Here is an 18683-nt window from a genome sequence, read left to right as displayed (position 1 = left end):
GGCAGATTCTTCATCAAACCAATCTTTATTCCAGGGTTTTTTAAATTTGCCGAAGACAGAACTTGCTGCTTTAAGTATATTTGTTTTCAGTGCAGACCAAAATTCTTCCAAAGAACTAACATCTGTAGTTTCAGACAATGATTTTTCAAGTAAGGTCATAAGGTCATTTCTGAAACTGAAGTAGGTCATATATTCATTTTTGTACATCTCATCTTTTAATTTTTCACAGTCAAATTTTTCCAAACAAACTCAGTGTTCTTTTTTTGGCATGAAAATCTTTCCACGTAATTTGGCTACAATTAAGTAATGATCACAATCAATGTTTGCCCCTCTACAAGTTCTTACATCTAACAGGTAGGTTTTATGCCTTGCATCAATTAAAATGTGATCAATTTGGTATTGAGTTTTTCCATCTAGTGACCTCCAAGATGCTTTAAGAATGCTGAAAAAAGTACTGCCAATTACCATATTATGTGATGTAGAGTAATCTACAAGCAAGCCTTGTAGATTACTTATGGCTTTTCCCACTTTGGCATTCAAGTCTCCAATAACTATCTTAATATCACTAGCAGGATAACTACCAAAAAAAGTCTATCCAAGTGTTCATAAAATATTTCTTTTTCATCATCATCCTTCTCTTCAGTTGGTGCATATGCACAAATAATACTATAATTAAAGAGCTTTCCTCTGATTCTAATTTTATATAGTCTGGGTGACTGGGCTTTAAAATCCATTACAAGATGTTTAATCTTTTTGTTCACAATGAATCCAGTTCCTTCAACATGCTTTTTTGTATGACAGCTATAAAATAGTATTTAATTTCTTCTTTCTAAATAACCCTGCCTTTTCCATCTAATTTCTTGAATCACAGTTACATTAATCCTATACTTGTCAAGTTGTTGCATCAACAACTGCAGGGCCTTACTTCGGTATAAAGAAAGAACATTCCAGCTTCCGAGTCCTAAATCCTTGCATTGTTTGCCAGGTCATTTCCATAAAAGCAGCTGGTTAAATTTTCACAGGGTGGGGTTGTTATCCACATGCCCAACCCCCAACCTGGAGGACTAGGCCTCCAAATGTATGTCCCCTGGAGGCACGATGGTCCAGCTATATCCCCAGGCACTGGATACCCATTTTAGTCACCTCTTATGACATGCATGGGCTACATTGGGACTAATCTTTAACCTCAGTCACCACATTAAGATAGTCTGCTCATCGCACCTCTCAAAAAATTGGTGTTATCAAGTCTATAAATAGAGTACATAATGTGTGCTCCTCTTCCTTTGCCCAACTCAAACAACAAGAACTTCTCACTATCAAAACTTTAATGGATTGAATGGTTACAACCTTAATCAAATCGAGCAGATAATTGACTCCTATATTCCAACACCTTAGGATTCTTCCACAGACTGCAGGGTTCCAATCCCTTATATTTCTGGTATCTCTGAACTGATGGTAGAATTTTGAAGAAGTATCACCTTATTCCCACATATTTTCCTATCAACAAAATTTCTCATCTGTTTCCATCTACAAAAGACATTCACCTCTATCATTAGCTGGCGTTTACCAGATACCTTGTGAATGTAATCTGGCATACTTTGGGCAGACAGGCCATTTTTGTGGAAAAAAGAATTAATGAACATCAATATTATATTGAGTACATGAAACCTCAAAAATCTGGTCTGGCACAATATAGTATTGACACTAAACACAATATCTGGTGGGATGAAACTCGTCTTCTCCATAGAAGCAGTTTTAAATATGAATGCCTTTTCAAAAAAAGTTGTGAAGTCCTTTTACATTGGCCAAATCTGAATTGGAATGATAGTCTCTCTCTCCCCCAAAAGTTTGGGAGATTCATATTTTATGTAACCATCAAAACTAGTTTTAATAATATTATTTATTAATATTAATTTCTAGCATGCGGCAACAGTTTTTAATTGGTAAGACACCAATTGTTGTATGTATACCTTGTATTCCCATTTTTTTTATTTGTATTTGCTTGTTTCTACGCACTGATGACGTAATGTTATTTTCAGTATGAAATATCTGTACTTTCATTTCATTAAGTTAATGACTGTGGTTATTGTGCAATTTGTTATTTAAACTTAAGCAAAATTTTAAGTGGAAAACATTGAAGAATGTTTTCCACATTAAAATAAAAGAATCTCTCAGATAAAACATTACATATTCTATTTTCAGAGCAAATGGAATTATGCATTCTGGAGATGGTCAGGTTATACTTCAGTTATAAGTATAACTGAAAAGTTATACTTTTCAGTGTGAGGAGAAAAAATGCATATCACATTAACAGGATACTTTAAATATATGATATCATGAAAAAATAATACAGTCATTCATCCATCTATGTTACAAACTCACTGCAAAACTTTTGCTACATTTCTAAAATGTGCAGTTTGATTTTATACCCAACTATCCCTTATCTATGTTTTATAATGAGATCAGATTTCAATTGTGAGTGTTCGTTCATGGTAATCCCATCCGGAATATGTTGAAAATCTATAGTATCCTTTGTTTCATGGTCAATGAAATTTAGGTAAGCTGGAAACCTGATCTGGACACCAAATGATTAAATTCGTTTACTACCATATTATGTTATTAGCTTATCTTAACAAAGCAAATGCATCTCTCAAATCTCATAAACAGTCCTATAATAATGTTATTTTTAGAATATCAATATTTTGAAATTATTATAATGCTCTTCACATATGATAAGAATATTCACTGAAGCATTTTTTTTATAAAAGTTAATCAATATTCTTATATCTTGTCAAAGAAATAATTATGCAATTTAATTCAAGTTATCAAAGACAAAGCATCATAAAAATAATGATAAAATTATATTAAAGTATGCATTAATGATTAATTATTAAAGAATACATAACAGAATAATTTCAACAAAATGAAAATGATCATGCGCGAACTTATATATGGATGTCCTCATTAAATATTTTCTGCTATAGACAAAGTACGCTCCGCGGTTGCCATAACAACACGCACTAATCATTGTAACCAATGAATCACGATCACTGTGACTCACTATAACATCACGACTAACTGAACTAGTCGATGAGGTCATGAAGTATAAGAATGAATATAAAATAAATTGCTAATGAGCTATGAATGATAAAAACTAAAAGAAATGTATAACTCTTTTCATCCATTGCTAAGTCCTTATAAACAGTAGTTAGTGCAACTTACAGTCCTAGAATTTAGAGAAATCAATGTTTCAATTAAGAAAACGATCAATTAAGATAAATATGCTCACTTGTAATAACAGGAATTATCCTGCACCATCTAGAAAGTATATATCCAAAACTTCATAACCCTTTCATAAACTCCCACTACTTCATAAAAATGTATCTTCTTAAGAAGAAACTAATCCAAATAAAGATGCACTTGCAAAAGTAAAAAGCACCAGAAATTTAAATGATGTAATGTATCACAAATGTGAAATATACATAATTTATGATACACATAAAAAGAACACTCCTAGAAAGATTTCTTCCAGCAACACATGTGCTCATCCCTTCCTGAAACAAATTCATGTCTAAAATTTATCACAACTAAACTGCATTGTATAAAATTTGAAGTAGGTCAAATTCATTAAGATTCCTGAGGTGTTAGTTTCACAAACACAATTATACAGATCAAATCTTACAAGTACTCCGATTGGCTAGATTACAAATTTCATGTCATAGAGTAGCAATGACCAGTTGGTTAATTCGTGTGAAATCATACATGATTAATGGTTTACTCATCTGGGATAAGTATTATTTACCAGGATAAAGTTGTACGTATGACAAAATCATCCTATCCTGGATGTACCTTTCCATTAAGTCCAAAGACGCTCGCCACCATTCCGATATACACAATTCCGCTGATAAACCTATCAGTTCTAAGGTCGACGTCCTAGAAGACATAATTATCGCCTTAAGAACACCTATAACCCGTTACGTTATCGGTCACAGAGACAGAAACAAAGTTCCGCACATACGTCTGCTGCACAACAAACGAAGTTCGTATACATACGCTACTTTCTAGTGTCGAAGGCCGAAAAAAGAGCCAATCACACGTCAGTTAGTGGCACCAAGCTGTCTGAAAAGAGACAGGACGCGAAGGGGAGAAATACAAGAACCGACTGCCAAACACGACAGTCGAGAGGTGACTCACCTCCGCAAAAGCACGTGTGATTGCCCAACTCAAACCCCACTTACAAGGAATACCAACTAGCTTCCTATTAAACGTAAACGAATAAAATTAGCAATCCTACAAGGATTAAAACTTTCGGAGATAAGAAGTACATTTCTGGGTATAAGAAGTTAATATAATTGAAATTATAACATAATTTAATAATTGAAAGGTGTATATACAGTGTGTGTTATATATATATATATATATATATATATATATATATATATATATATATATATATATATACACACACACACACACACACACACACACACACACACGGTTCCAGAAATCCACTCGCCAAGTGAAAAGTGGCGAGTGAATTTTCAGCCTACTTCTAAATGCATTCAAAATATATATATATATATATATTTCTCCCACCGCATTATTTACACTTTTTTTTATTTCCTTAAAATAGCTCATTCACTGTCAAGTTACTTGATCACGTGTGCCTACTTATGAATTAATTAAAAAAGTTTTATTTCCGGAGAGTTGGAAATAAAACTTCTGGATCTGAAATCCTTAATTGGAACACTACAGCATTCTCTTTTAAAGAATAGCCGAAACAGTTGCAATTTTGGTTGCCGGTTTTCTCTAAAAGTCATAATAACGTAAGCCAATCATCTTCACTTTCTTTACCCTTTTATCTCCTTTAAGGTTCAGAACTTTATTTTTCTTTCTATATGAAAGACTTTTTTTTGTAGTAATTAAAAAACTCATTCCCCCAACGTTCTGTCATCATTGTCGTAATATAACAATTGCTAACTTTTAAACATTTTTTTTCTATATGATAACACTTCATAAATATCAGCTTTCGAGTTTCAAAAATCTCATTTCTCACAACAATATTATAGGTTTCTTTTTTCTCAATGCATGCTCCACTACGCACCACGCTTCTGGTTTTCGTTTCAGTCATGAAGCGATAAAAATGAGACGCTATTATGTGTTATAGTTACACACTTTACTTGAAACAGTAAATCTCGTACACTTATAGTGTGCGAGAAAATGTTTATCATATATACATTTAAATCCAAATGCAGTTATCATTTCCAATAAATAAATTTTTAATCAAATTAATGGATTCATTTACTTCAATATTAACCTTACGCGTATATAAAGTACGTACGACATATGTAATAGACAATTATTCTTTTAAAAAATAATAATTTTACTTTTCTTAGAATATAATTTCATTAACAAACAAAACTGGTAAGTATAAATAAACACAGAAATTAAAATTGGCAAAAAAAAAATCTTTATAACTTAAGTAGGTGCGCAATTGTAATATAGTATTTGTTCTCAGCTTATTTTCACAGCTAACAACATGAAGTAGCTCAATGCAATTAAATACTTGAACATTTTACATAATTAAAATGATTTTTAATACTGTTATTTAAAAAATACGATTATCTTGTAACAAGTCAAAAACCGGATCATGTAACTGAGTGCATCGTGAAAAGTGAATTTGGCTCCACATCTAGTGATACTACCTCTTTCTTGTTTTCGTGAAACTTTATAATTGTTCATAGATAAATTCAACCTTCATTTTGAACAATAAACGAAATAACCTGGGTTGCGATGAGCAGTGTTGTGACGTATATTTTAAAACGCTAAAGGAAAGCCTATTTCAGTATAATTACATGTAATATATAGTGAGAATTAAAGAATGTATGACTTGGTTTTGTCATCATAACATTGAGTGTTTTTTTGTTAATATTACCTATAATAATATTTATATAAAGTAGACTAATACTTTGGACGAGTAAGTTTTTTCTGCCTAATAGATTTAAGCTGTATTTCTGAAGTCGTGTGTGTCGGCGTACATGCTAATCTAAAACTACTGATTATGCTTATTTCTTAAAGCTAGGTCCATAAATTAAATTACGTGAGTTTTGGCACATTTCGGTTACCCTATGTTACTAAATGAAAGTTGCAATATAATAATCTAGAGGTCAAATATCATTGGATTCGAATCCCACATTCCAAGGCCTTCGTAATCAATAATAAGTCCTTATCCAAGGGTGTTCGATATTCAGAATAAGAGAGATGTTATGAAGGCTGATTAGAATTACCTAACGAGAGACTATGGGATAAAATATTGTGTATACTTTATACACAAACATTTAGTAATGTATCATAATGCATAACGCTGAATTCGACATAAAAGTATGATGTCCGATGAAGTTGTATGAAAAGCAACGTTAACAGAAAATTAGGTTGATTACCCCCGCCCCCATCCATTTAGGCCGTATAGGTCTTTTTCCTACCGCAGGAATTGATTAATTTAGTCTTAAATTTTTGGCTGTATGAAATCGACGTTCAGTTTACAGAAACGCAAACCCAGTACCACACTTTTCTCATACAGCTTCTACTCTCAATAACTAAATGTCGCTCCTAATGGAGAAAAAAAAATTGTTCTATAGTACTCAAAAAAATAAAAATAAATAAGCAAATGTTGTACCAAAAATGTCAGGAGTGGAATAAACTTTTCTTGAATGTACAGTACTCGGTTATTTTAATGAAATTCGATTAAACTATTTTCTCAGCGACAGTTTCCTTCTATTTGACAATGAGAGTACCGATTTCTAGTAAGGACCACCATCCACTCTGAAATCTCAACTAAGGCGGAGTTCTAGAAAGCATACATTATATCATAGCGGTAATTTATTTTCAGAGCCGCGATTTTAATGGTGAATTAGCAAGTCTTAAAAATTTAAGTCATACTGTGACAGAGACCAAATTACAAACTGCTGGCACACGCAAGAACCACGAAAAAGAACGACCCTGGTTTAAAAAAAATAGCGGTAATTTATTTTCAGAGCCGCGATTTTAATGGTGAATTAGCAAGTCTTAAAAATTTAAGTCATACTGTGACAGAGACCAAATTACAAACTGCTGGCACACGCAAGAACCACGAAAAAGAACGACCCTGGTTTAAAAAAAAGAAAGGAAAAAGCGATAAGTCTAATAATAAATCCAGGCTGAAGCAGTCTCCGTAGATCAGGCGAAAACTACGATGCCCTTCTGTTGGTAAGACCTGAGTTCGAATCCAGTCGAAGGACGCAAAAATCAATACGGATTTTTCAAATGAAAGCGAGTTTAAAAGTTTAATGCGAAGGTGAAATCTGGGTTTCCTGCAGCAGGTTTCACAAAGCAATACAAATTGTTTCGCAACTAGCAGACAAGATTAATTAGATTTTTATAAAGCTCAGTTACTGTGAGAGGCCACTATGCCTAAAACGGAGAAATTACGACTAACTCTAATAAATTAAGTTAAGTCTTAGAATGTTTGAAAAAACATGCAGGAACTACGATTACTAGACCCTTCAATTTTTGAAGGATCCAATAATCAGATTATTTTAGTTTGAGTGAATGAATGCAAAATATTGCACCGAAGCAATTTTTCCCTTTTTAATCTATCATTTTATTATTATTGTTTTTCATCATTTCTGTATCATTTTATTATAATTAGTATGTGAGAGGTCTAAAAAGAAAGATAATAATAGAATTTCAAATATAATTGTTTATATAAACGATTATAATAAATAACAGCAAAGTAATAAATAAAAAAGTAAAAAAAAAACGCATATGAAACCAACAAACTTATTGAAAGGAATGTAAAAATCTTTTGTTTCAGTGCGTCATTTCGGATGCAACACAGCAGTTTAAATTTTACTTGCAACGTCAAATCAGAAGTTTACAATAATATAATGGCTTCTCACTTTTTATTTATTGATTTATTTAAAAAAAATAAAAAAATACCACTAACAAAGCATTTCGTTCGTTAACGTCATTTACGTTTCACCAGGTGGTCTTAAGGATAAGATACTTGGGAAACCTTTAGTCATTATAAGATTGTATTACTACAGTAATAGTCATTGCAGTAATACAATTGAAGCATGCGAAACAATTATATTTGAACTGTAAGTAATTAAAAATAATTATTCATTTCTAAATGGGCTTGTTTACTATTAGTTTTGCCTAGTTAGCGCACTCAGGATTTAATCTTGGGGGGGGGGGGGGGGGGGGTTGAGTACACGATTTGAGAATACACACTACGCATCGCATTTTTGGGAAATTTTCTAGCGTTTTTTTTTCCTTTTTCTTTGGGGGTAGGGCCAATTGGACCCCTTTGGGTGCGCCACTGGTTTTGCCTTTAAACTGCAACAGACACGTTGCCTTAAGAGTTTGGACATAGTAGTTCTTTCACGTGCAAACGAAAACCCTGCACTTTCACTTAATTTCCTTTTTATCTGTAATGCAAATTTCACATCTTCGTATTTCCGAAGACGTGAAACAAATCTAGCAAAAGAAAAAAAAAAAAAAATCCTTACGATATCCATGAAATACTTTTGTCACTTCTTCAAATTTTAGGGTCCTTTATTAATTTTTATAATTTCCACTCTGGGTAGAAAGAATTTAATATAACTAATATTCAAGAATTCTGCTTAAATTTGTGTTCTCATTTTTAGTTTAAATCACACTTATTTGTAGGATCAAAATTTGGCAACGTGCGAAACGAAACAAAATTACATGTTACAAACGATACACCGTCATAGCCAAAATGAACTGATTAGAAATCATGAATGTGTTCCGGTCATGATAAAACATTTTAGGCAGGCGTGCGTGCGTGCGTGTGTGATTGAGAAATTTTGGTAACTTCGCCATTGTATTACTTAATTTTTGCAAATTGGTTCATTTCTAATGTGACTTACTGAAAAATACTAACGTTAAGGCAGTTTCGTACGCATACCAGAGTGATAAAACAAAACTCCAAATTCGAAGAACTGCACGGCTGAATTATTATTATTATACGGGCACCTCTATGGAGAGCGAAAACTCATCGCGGGAGACTCGATCTATCATACCTCTCCTTGAATCCATTACCAGAAAAAAGCACACCCTACTGACTCTGGCAATCCATTCCACTCATTCACTACTTTCCACGCAAAATATCTAGTCCTCACACCCCTACTGACCACACCTTATTCTGGTCCCTCTAGCCAAGTGCTGAAACATTTCCCTGCATCCATCCTATAAAATCCTTTAAGCAACTCAAATGTTTCTATCATATCCCCTCTTTTTCTCCATCGACCAACTTCTGCAATCCACACACCTCCAATCTATCCTCATAAGGAACATTCCAGGCCATTCGCCATCTGGCTCACTCGCCTCTGAATCCCCTCTGCAGTTTCCTCATCCCCAAGAAACCAAAGAGGACCAGGCACAGTAATCCAGACGTATCAAAGCCTTATAAAGAGGAATTACAACTTCATTATCACTGCAGAGGTGATAATGAAGTTCTTCATAGAAATGTGTTCTTCATAGCCAAGTAATCTTATGGGCTAATTTAGCAACATTAGCAATATGTCCTCTAAACTTTAACTCTTTGTCTACCACCACTCCTAAAATCTCTAGCTTCATCTATTTACTGGAGTACAGTGCCATCAATGTGATACATTGTTTGTAATCTATTTACCCCAAAATGCATAATTTTACATTTCTCAACATTAAACTGACACCCATTAGCTTTATGCAAGCTCTCCACATTCCTTTGATTAACTACTACTCTACCTAATTTCGCATCATCAGCAAACAACTAAATAATTCCTTTCAGGTTATTTCCTATATCATTTATGTACAAATTAAACGGCAATGGTCCCAGCACTGAACCTTGTGACCAGGGCCGGCGGAAGCGGGCATGCAGGCGCCGCCGCCGCCAAGGAACGGTCCATAAGTTAATTTTTAAGAAACAAAATTTTTATCATAAAAACAAAAAATTCTTAGAATGATCAATATTAAAATAAATAAGGCCGGATACACCGAATAAAAATTTTTAAAAAATTGTATATTGCTGCCTCTTTGATCAGCGGGCTGTTTGCAATTTTGCAGTGAGAGCAGACGCTTGCCTTCAGAAGCAGGCAAGCGTCTGCTGAATGTTGTGTCTACTGCAGTCTATCTAAAGTGAAACGGTGAACATGCGCAGAAACGAATTTTCGTACAAAACATTTGTTGCTAGGTATACCAGTCATATGGTACGCATCTCAGAAAGCTACTGACAGTAGCGCAGTGCGGACTATTATTTTGTCTGTGTCGTGTTATGTAATAATTTATTGTGTGTATAAAATAGAAATGGAATCAAAAATTAAAAAAAGTTATCGTCCACAAAATCGTAAGCGTCATGCTGCGAAAGAAGCAGATATTAAGAAACAAACTGGGGCTCTTAATAAATTTGTTAAAATATTAAAATATTCTGATGCAGATTGTGACTCGATACATCAGAAATCTGAGTTGATGAACCGTGCACATCATCCTCTTTGTATGAAAGTACTATTGCAACTATTGAACAAGATAACAAGACGCATGATTTAAGTGAAAAACAGTTAGGAGAAGATTTAGTTGTTGTTGATCACAAAACTAACACATTGTTAGTCTCTGTAAATTTAGAAGATCCAGGTGAATGGGGAAATATTGATGAAATATTACGAGTTGTTTTAATTGAAATGGGGCCTGTTCAAAAGAAAAATATAATATATCCCAGAGATACATATAGTCGTAAATTTCGCGACACCTATTATAATAGAACAATGGAAAACGGGCAGCTCGTGCCAAGAACATGGCTCATTTATTCCAAAACTTTAAATTCTGTTTTTTGCTTTTGTTGCAAACTTTCCGCACGTACTGAATCAAGTAGTCTTGTAGAAGGTAATAACGATTGGAGAAATGTAAATACAACTTTGCATAGACAAGAGACTAGTTTAACTCGCATGAAAAATTTCTTAAAATGGAAGGAACTTGATAAAAATTTAAAAAACAAAACTACAATTGATTGCCAGACTCAAAGCATGTATGAAATGGAAAAGAAACATTGGACGAGTGTTTTAGAACGCTTGATTGAAATTATAAAATTCCTTGGTAGCCAAAATTTAGCTTTTCGCGGATCACCTGATAAATTATATGAAAGGAATAACGGTAATTTTTAAAAAATTAGTCGAACTGTTTGCGAAGTTTGATCCCGTTATGGAAAATCATGTTGAATGAGCCCTACAACGAAACAATAGAGTACACTATTTGAGTAAAGACAGTTTGAGTAAAGTCAAAACGAAATATTTGAAACTTTAAGCAACGCAATCAGGGATACAATTTTATTATCAATTCTAAAATCTAAATATTATTCCATAATTTTAGACTGTACACATGATGCAAGTAAAACAGAACGAATGACCATTATTATTCGCTTTGTTTCCTGTGACAATGGAATTGTCAAGATCAGGGAAAACATTTTAGGTTTTGCAGATATATCAGATTCCACAGGAAGTGGTTTATGTTCAACAATAATGGAAAAAATGGAACATTCCCATTGAAGACATGCGAGGTCAAGGGTACGACAATGGGACAAATATGAAAGGGAAAAAATATGGGCTCCAAAATTTGCTTTTGAACAAATATCCTCGAGCTTTTTACGTGCCATGTGCTGCTCACAATCTAAATTTAATCATTAACGATGCAGCCAAAGTGTATACAGATTCAATTAGTTTCTTTGCAATTATTCAAGAAATATACAATTTCTTTTCATTCTCTTACAAAAGTTGGGCAATCCTTTTAAAGTTTGTAAAAAAATTAACATTGAAACAGCCATCAGATACGCGATGGGAAAGTAAAATTAATGCAATCCGCCCTCTACGATATCAGTTACGAGAAATTTACGATGCACTTTTTGAAATTTTAAATAAGGAAAATTTTAATAAAGAAACTCAGCATGAAGCACAAACATTATGTGCTAAAATAAAGGACTACAAATTTATTTGCTCTCTTATAACTTGGCATGATTTAACAGAATAAACCCTGTGAGTAAAATGCTTCAAGACAAAAATATGAACATTACACTTTCTTTGGAATCTATCGAAAACTTAAAAATATTCTTACAAGAGTATCGATCAGATACAAATTTTAAAGAAGTTCTAAAAACGGCAAAAGAACTGAGTGAAGAGGTGGATGGAGAACAAGAATTTAAAACTGATACGGAAGTTCGACGACGAAAGAAGACACGACAATTGGACTACGAGCTTCATGATGAAACGCCACAATCGCCAGAAGATAAATTTAGAGTGAATGTGTTTTATACACTTCTAGACGCTTTGAACGTTTTGAACAATTAAAATCATATTATGATAATTTCAATTTCTTGTATAGATTACTACAAATTAACAACGAAGATTTACGAAAAAATTGTGACGATTTAGAGATTCTCTTGAAGGACGGCGACAATAAAGACGTAAATGCAATAGAACTATATGACGAGTTTTGTGCTTTTCGGGATATTTTTCGGATGGATAATTTAAATATTCAAAACCCTTTCGATATTCTTAATTTTATTGTGTCCAATAATTTATCTTTCCCTAACTTTTCAATTGCTTTAAGAATACTATTAACCTTACCTGTTAGTGTAGCGAGCGGAGAACGTTCCTTTTCCAAGTTGAAATTGATTAAAACCTACTTAAGAACATGTCACAAAATAGGCTTGCTAGTTTGGCGTTAATAGGTTGAAAATGATATATGTGCGGAATTAGACGTTAAGACCATTATTTATAATTTTGTGAATATGAAATCAAAAACTCTAAAATTTGAATTAAAAAAATTTTAAGTATATTTATGTAATTTAATTTATTTTCTGTTATTCTGTGAAGATTTTATTTTTCGAATTTAATTTATTTTCTGTTATTCTGTGAAGATTTTATTTTTCGAATACTTATATTACATGTTCTAATTATTTCTGAATTCTTTTCTTATTTTCTCATCTATCTTGAGTTTCTTTTATTTTCCTAAAAGATAGTTCCACTGATAAAAATTATTAAAAACTTTTTACAAGTTACTAAGAATTTAGTAACTACTACTTCTTCCTAACATGGAATTTAGGCCAAGTGGCCTGTTCCGGTCTCATGCCATCTCTTTCTTGGTCTTCCGATTCTTATTTTTCCACTTATTTTGTATCTGTATAATATTTTGGCAGTCTTCTGTTGTCCATTCAATTAAAATGTTCTAGCCATTTTTGTTTATACTGTCTTATGTAGTAATTAATTGATTTTATTTTCAGGGATTGTAAGATTTCTTCATTTGTTTTGTGGTCCCACTTGGTATATCCAGCTGTTTTTCTGAGGAACTTCATTTTTGCTGTTTGAATTCGTTTTTCATCTTTCCTTTTCATGGTCCATGTTACTCTATTAGAAAAAGTTAATAAATTACTAAGGCATAACCGACCTTTCACAAAGCCATGTTGACCCTCATACAGTATCATATTTTTATCTACCCATTCTAATTCTATTTTTTACCAATTTTTCTAGTACTTTTACTACTATGTCTGAGATAATGATTGGTCTATAATTTGCTACTGTAGTCTTAGAACCTCCCTTATGCAAAGATATAATTTTGCCCTCTTTCCACTCCCTTGGAACTCTACCAGAGCTGAGACCTAAATAGCTTAGTCAAAGGCACTGCCAGTTCCCTTGCACATTGTCGTAAATTTCTACCTGATATCCCATCTAATCCCACAGCTGTATTTTCATTGAGATTCTGCAATATCCTAAGAACCTCCAATTCATCCACCTCTGTTCCCACATTAGTATCGCATAGGTTAAAGCAATAACATCACTAGAAAATATATGCTTGCAAAGTGGTCACTCAATAACTCAACTATTATATCCACTTCTGTCTCCTTGTAACCATCATCACTCATTAAGGTTAATCTTCCATAGTTATTCTTCCTCTTACTTGCCACATAACAAAAATAATTCTTTGGGATTTCCTTTGGCCAGCTCAGCTAAATTCTTCTCATAATCTGATTTTGCCTTTCTTGCCTGAGCCTTGTACCATTCATGAGTTTGCTGGTCACCTTTCTCTTTATATACCCTCCACAGTAGTTTCTTCTTCTGCAGCTCGTGCTTAATGATATTACTCATCCATTTAACTCCTACCTGATTAACCTTCCTTACCCTAGGTATACAATTTAATACTGCTTCCTTTAGATGACCCTAAACTATATCCCATGCACTCCTAACATCCTTACCCTGCAGTGTTCCAGATTTAAGCTTTTTCCTATGCATGTCATAATCATCTGCCTTGTAGGTCCACAAATACCTCTTCTTGATAGAAGATTTGTGTTTTACAATCTCCCAAGTCAAGACCACATAGTCACTTTCACCAATTGGAGGAAATGTTGCCACCTTGGTTATGGATAGCTCTTCTGAACCTATGACCAGGTCCAATACTCTCCCACTCCCCCTCCATCACATGCTGCCTTAAGTAATTATGCCTCAGCAGGTGAATAAATGGAAAGTATTCTGCCAGGAGCAAACAAAACTTAAAGTATTGCAAGTTGGAAAAAATAATAATAAATAAAAACAATAATATCACATTTTAAAATGATGCCAGTTTAATTACAAATCAGAAACTGAACTAGTAGTTTAAGAGTTAACTTTCAGAAAAGAATAACAATCAAACAGGCACCCAAATGACAAAATAATTTAAGACCGCAATGATTATATTTTTTTTTCAAATAAAAACATAACTAAAATATATATATATATATATATATATATATATATATATATATATATTTTTTTTTTTTTTTTGTAAATCGACAAGCAACTGATCTCCATTCTCAGGTGTCACTAAAAGCCATGCCATGATTATCGATTATTTCAGAGGTATCAAGAGAAAACATAAGCAGACAACTGCCACCATCTTGTGATACATGCTAGAGTTAGGATCACAAAATGGCAGCAGTTGTTTGCCATATGTCTTCTCTTCTATTAAAATTTGTCACATCATCACAATTTTGGTCTCACAGACCATTTTTGGTGGTGAAACATTACCTATCGAAAGCCAAATTTGGCTCTCGATAGGTAATGTTTAAAATTTACTAAAAATTGTGCTGCCTGTATAGCTTTGCAGCAAGGACCATAATGCTAGACCATCAGAAGAAAGAGCATTACAGTTTCTGTTTTTGTCAATGATTAGAGGAACTTTTTGCAGCGCCTTTTCCAATCGTTTTCCGAATTAAGCGATCGTTGGTGCAAACAAATAGGATTTTAACCTTGCATATCAGAAGAAAACCTTAGAACTCACATCGTTGTCTACAATTTCACAACCAAAAATGGTCTGTGAGACCAAAATTGCGATGACTCGGCAAATTTTAATAAAGATCTCAAATATCAAATTTCATCAAATTCTCAATAAAGAGCGCAACTATTTATATGCGTAACATAATATCTATTAGACGCTTTGCATAAGCATTTTGAAAAATGCATTTAGAAAGTTAATTTTAAAGGAGGTAAATTGAAAAGCATTATAAAAACAAATGTTGGCCAAGTGGATAGCCCGCCCGCTCTCCAACCAACAGGTTGTGTTTTGCATAAGCCTGTTCTACATGAGCTTGTATAGCTCCTTGAGTTTATAAAACTTGTCGTTAAAAAATAAAATAAAATCTAGAAAGCTTGGAATGATTCTGACTATTTATATAGCATACAAATAGACTTCTTTACAACATTAAACTTCGCTAAGCATGAAATGCTCGAGCTGATTTGCGTTACAGTATTCGGAATTATAAAAATAATTAGCACAACTGTGGTATACAGGAAATCGACAGACAATACGCTTCTACTAAAAAATTCGAAAAAGAAGGCATAGCTTCTTTTTTTTTTTTAGTGTTCGGATTATAAAATTCATAACAATCTCCCCCCACACACACTTGTTGTTTATCAATGAAAATATCCATATAAGAAATTCGAATTCTGTTCGGGTCAGACAAGGAGATACCACGTCTATTACCATGAGATATATCCCTGAAGGGTGAATTTTCAAACTCTTCTAAAGCAACTTCGCGTTTTAGAATTTTTTGCATCAAATGAACAAACATTTTGATCTACAAATCCTAATGATTAAACAATGAATAACCGAGTGCGATTAAAGATGCGATTCATTTGTTATATATATTTTTTGTACACTTTTCACTAAGGTTTTTAAATGAATGTAAATATAATAATATAACACTGGTCTGACCAAAATTTTGGCAAAAAATTTGAAAAAAGTCGATGTCAAAAAACAGCTTACCTCCCTACATTTTCCTTCTTCTAGTTGTAGTTCTCCATATGGATATTCTCTCAAGAGACTAAATTTCCTGTCATAAACACAACGATGTAACTGACGGTCCAACATGCGAAAGTTTTCGTAACTTCGCCGTACTACCCATGATCGTCCGTTGCTAGTCACTTGCACACAAAACCACCAAGGAGTAATCTCATTTTCCTTATCTGCTCCATTTACAGCAGACAGACTTCCTTTGGTAGTATCAGGCTTCTCGTCGCAAAGACTAACCTGTGATGAAACAAAATGTATAATTAGCGAAATGTAAAATGATGGAGACCAATGTTCTCACTTCTAACTGATCAAACATATTAAAAAGTCGGAAACAATAATTATGCGAAAAATATCACAAGCGACTCCTGATATGAATCAAATTATAACTATTTTATGTTGAAACAATCTGAAAGAATTATGTCTCAGTATTATCAGTTGATAACTTCTGCCTAGTTCAGGATCCAAATTAACAGCGCTCAAATATGTAAAGGTGGCTAAACAAAAGTCACTGGAAAACTGGGTAGAATATAGAAGATAAATATCTTGAAGACTATGACATAAGAAGTAGAGGAAAAGTAATAAACGTGATCTAAAAACTAAAGGATATGTTCACTGAAACTCTTCTTAGAAACAAGATCTCAAAAAAGATGTTCTCTTTATTTATGCATTGTATTAATTCAGACTACTTCAGGTTTTGAGGACAAGATTTACAAACAAAATAGCGGATTAGCCATGGGTAGTCCACTATCTCCGGTACTAGCAAACATTTTTCTCGAAGATTTCGAAGAAAAAGCCATTTCTTCTGCTAAGCTGAAACCTAAAATTTGGCTCCGGTAAATAGTCGATGTTTTCCTGATATGGGAGCACGGAACAGACAACCTTCAAGTTTTTCTAAATCATTTAAATAACTTTCATCCCGAAATCAAGTTTACCGCCGAATTTGCAGTAAATGGTTCTTTGGCCTTTCTAGACATCAAACTTACCAGGTTGTCTGATACGTTAAAAATCTCAATCTTCAGAAAACCGACATATACAGATAGATACCTGCATGCGTCCTCTCACCACTATCCACTACAAAAATTATGCATCATATCCACTCATCACTTTCGCTCATCGTGCCAGTTCCGTATTATCAGATGAAGAAGAGCTCAAAAATGAACTGAAACATCGTAAAAGGACCTTCATAAATAATAGTTACTCTTCGAAAAGTATTAACAATACTTAACTATTATACTAACAACTATACCACCGTAATCAACATACTAATGAGGTTTCTACTAGCCCCAGAGCCTACATCTCCTTACATCAGTTCCCTCTTCCCTAAACTGGCAAGAATGTTTAAGAGGTTCGATATCAAAGCGTGTTTCTCCACTTTACCAAAAGTCCGGTCAATCCTAAGCCACCCCAAAGAATATCATCACCATCTTCAGTTTCCAGGTGTCTACAAAATTGTATGCGATTGTTGGAAGCCATATTATGGCCCAACTGAAAGGTCTATCTGCGTCTCGAAGAACACCAGACATACATCTCATATAACAGAACCCGAGCCAGCGCCCTCTCCAGCGACATATTGTTCTCAGTTAACTCCAATGATGAAGGCCGCCAACATCAAATAGACTGGAATTTAACATCCAACATATATAAATGTTACGATGAACTAGAACGTCGCATCCTTGAATCAAAAGAAATAATCTTCGACTCTTCCCACATGAACAGCAATCTCAGTTACAGTTTGCCAGACTCGCACAGCTGTGCTATTCAGTATTGGCGAACAAGAGAAGTCACACGATCGCATGTGCATAACTAGAACTGTACCTCGGACTCCAATTCAAACATACACCGTAACTGTAGTTTTTTATGCTCTGTTGTTGTAGAAGTGCAATGTTTTTTACGGTCTTTTATTTACTTTTGTGTTATCACACCTGAAGAAATCGGCGTCCAGACGAAACTAGTTGTGTGGATATATTAAATTTACTTTAATTTAATATATCTCGGAATTCAGTCATTAGATAATAGTATATATATATACTTTTTATATATATAAATAGAATGTTTATAAATGTTATAAATAGAATGTTTATATATATATATATATATATATATATATATATATATATATATATAAACATTCTATTTATAACAAAGACCATAGCGTTCATGAGCATGATCACATTTTTACACAATGGTGTGTGTATTCCCCATTCCAACTCTTGATGTAAACACATGCAGTTAACCATGACTCAACATTCAAGTCACGTTCACTCTTGCGCTTTACTAATTGACATAACGAATGCTGAGCGAACAAAGAATTACAATCCTTGGAATTGAAATGG

The 18683-nt window shown here is 33.4% G+C and overlaps 1 protein-coding gene across 1 annotated transcript in view; it reads right to left on the bottom strand.

Annotated features, from left to right (window-relative positions):
- The window catches only part of LOC150098276 (GTPase-activating protein rrc-1-like), a 38672-nt gene extending 21041 nt beyond the window's left edge, over positions 1–17631 (bottom strand). Inside the window, exons 1-2 of the mRNA XM_090406294.1 lie at positions 17577–17631; positions 16324–16587 (exon numbers count right to left, since the gene is read on the bottom strand). Of these exons, the coding sequence (XP_090262420.1) occupies positions 16324–16428 (105 nt within the window). The 5' untranslated portion in view covers positions 16429–16587; positions 17577–17631. The remainder of the gene's footprint in view (positions 1–16323; positions 16588–17576) is intronic.
- Between the last annotated feature and the right edge of the window lie 1052 nt (positions 17632–18683).

Source organism: Typopeltis vanoorti, chromosome 16 (assembly GCF_054136105.1).
Source record: "Typopeltis vanoorti isolate ZY-2024b chromosome 16, IOZ_Tvanoo_1.0, whole genome shotgun sequence".
Lineage (NCBI taxonomy): Eukaryota > Metazoa > Arthropoda > Arachnida > Uropygi > Thelyphonidae > Typopeltis > Typopeltis vanoorti.
Note: the sequence above shows the minus strand (reverse complement) of the source record. Positions and strands in the feature narration are given on the sequence as shown.